The 2,247-nt window shown below is 53.2% G+C and overlaps 1 protein-coding gene across 1 annotated transcript; it reads right to left on the bottom strand.

Moving 5' to 3' along the window:
- Window positions 1-994: 994 nt before the first annotated feature.
- LOC108355590 (cell wall integrity and stress response component 3-like) lies at window positions 995-2,049 on the bottom strand (the record flags this gene model as incomplete). The annotated part of the gene is made up of 2 exons (XM_017606739.1): window positions 995-1,085; window positions 1,135-2,049. Coding segments are annotated over 2 exons (1,006 nt in total), but the record flags the coding sequence as incomplete, so codon positions are not given.
- Between the last annotated feature and the right edge of the window lie 198 nt (window positions 2,050-2,247).

Here is a 2,247-nt window from a genome sequence, read left to right as displayed (position 1 = left end):
ACTTACATTGACAGTGAGGGTCGCAGCTCGGTGCTGAGGTTGGCGCTGATGGAGTGGTAGAGGAGGTGCTGGCTGAAGCGGGCGGGCAGGGGCACCACGTCGATGGACGACAGCTGGTGGTAGTAGTTGGCCTTGCACACTGCCTCGCCCATGTCAGACACTTNAGTAGTTGGCCTTGCACACTGCCTCGCCCATGTCAGACACTTGCAGTGCATTTTTGGAGGTCGAGTGGTCCTTTTGATTGATCTCATTCGAGGACTGCGGGTGCCCTGAGTTGTGCTCTTGATCCTGATGTTCGAAGCTGTCGAAGCACAGCGGGCCCCAGCGGCCGTGGTGGCGGATGAAGAGGATGCCCTCGGCGTTGAAGTGCTCGCCAATGTCATGGTCAGAATTAATTGAACCTTGACCTTCACTTTTTGAGCGAATTGCCCTCCTCGCCAGCGTGCTCGGATCCACCAGCGCTATACAGCCCGACTCGTCGTCCCCGTGAAGGCAGTCAACCTCGCCGTTGCACACTTTGCTCATCTAGATGGGGGAAGGGGGGGGGAAAGAATTATGTTGTAAATTGAAATTCGAGCAATTTTTGGGGAATTGTTCTTTTCCGCTTCTTCACCTCGATGCAGGCGCTCTGGTGGCCGCGGCAGAGGAAGCTGCTGCCCGGCGGGCACTCGCCGCCGCCGCACGCCTCGTCGTGTTCGTCACTCTGATCTTTGCAGTCTAATTTTGAGTTAGCCGAATGAGCCGGAATTGAGAATCGAAATCGGAGCACAAAGAAAGAAAGAAAGAAAGTAGGGGAAAAGTGATTGTCAAGTTTTTTAATTTGAGTACCAAGTTCGTACCGAGAACTCCATCGCAGAGCTTGTGCCTGGAGGCGGCGTCGGCGCGTAGGTAGTCGGCGCAGCGGCAGTTGGCCTCGTCGCTGCCGTCAGAGCAGTGGACCCGTTTTCCGTCACAGTGCCCCCATTTGGGGATGCACTCGCCCGAGTGGGTGCACCTGAAGTCGGTCTGATTTGGACAGGGAGTTTGGGTTGAGGTTGGGTTGTTTGAGGTTGTAGTTGTTGGGGATTCTGTAGTCACTGGGTCGTCTGGGAATTAGGGTTAGTTTGGGGTTGAAAATTGTGCATTTCACAGTACCTGGAAGTTGGGTAGTGGTGGTAACGGCGTTGATGTAGTTGATGAGATCTTCCTCGAGGGAAATGTTGCTGCCAGTGCTGCTGCTGCTGCTGCTGATCACAGACGGTTCTTTGGTGGTTGGGAGTTCATCCTGCTCTGGACTTTTGTCTAGAAGGTCAAGGTCCACTGCTTCGTCTTTCTCTTTTTCCTCCTTTTCCTCGACTTTGTTGAGCAGCTTATTGTTGAGCTGCAGCAGCAACTTTTTGGCGATTCGTTTTGAGGCGCCGGAGGAATTGAGCGCCGAGCCGTCGCTCCCTACGCCGCCGTCTCCATCTACCGTTGAGGAGTAGAGGAGGAATTCATCGTCGAGCAGAAATTCATTTGCTGGTGCTGAGGGATGGTTCGGGGGAATGGAAGGTCGGAGGGTTCCTGATGCTGCTTCCAGCTGAAATTCAGTTAAGGGAATTTTGGGGGTGACAATTGGGGAGGAGGAAGTTGTGGGGGGTTTTTTAGTTGTTGTTGTGGTTGTTGTGGTGGTTGAAGTTGTACTCGGTTTTCGAGTTGTTGTTGTTGTTGTTGTCGTCGTTGTACTGGTCGTACTTTTCACAGTGGCCTTTGTTATCTTTGGAGCTTTAGTTGTAGTGGTGGTGGTCGTTGTCGTCGTCGTTGTACTACTAACACTGCTCACTTTCACCGGTAACCTTTGCTTTGGTGAACTACTTTCAGTCGTGGTGGAGATAGTAGTGGTCGACAAAGTTGCAAAAGTCGCACTTGTCGATGAAGAGGGCAATCGACTGCTGCCGCTGCCGTTGCCATTGCCAGCTCCAGTCTGATGATCATCCACTGGATAGACGGTGACGAAAGTGGTGGCCCACTTATGACCAGCTCCGCTGCTCGGTTTATGACTGTTTGAGTTGACATTGAAGGTGTTGGCTGCTGATGGGGAGGGAGATGATGAGGTTGAGGTTGTTGAGGATGAAGAGGATGCCAGCACTGCTCGATTTTCCTTGTGTTGGTCATTTGAACTATCGATCTCCTCACCACCTCCGCCATCATCATCCCCTCTCTTCAGCTGGCCAACCCGCGCAGTGTAGGCCGCCTCGGTGATCGTCTCGAGGTGCGCCACCTTGACGC

The sequence above is a fragment of the Rhagoletis zephyria genome, unplaced genomic scaffold (genome assembly GCF_001687245.7).
Source record: "Rhagoletis zephyria isolate East Lansing unplaced genomic scaffold, Rhagoletis_zephyria_1.1 Rzeph_scaffold_47385, whole genome shotgun sequence".
Taxonomy (NCBI): domain Eukaryota; kingdom Metazoa; phylum Arthropoda; class Insecta; order Diptera; family Tephritidae; genus Rhagoletis; species Rhagoletis zephyria.
The sequence above is the reverse complement of the archived record's forward strand: the minus strand, read 5'-3'. Positions and strand labels throughout refer to the sequence as shown.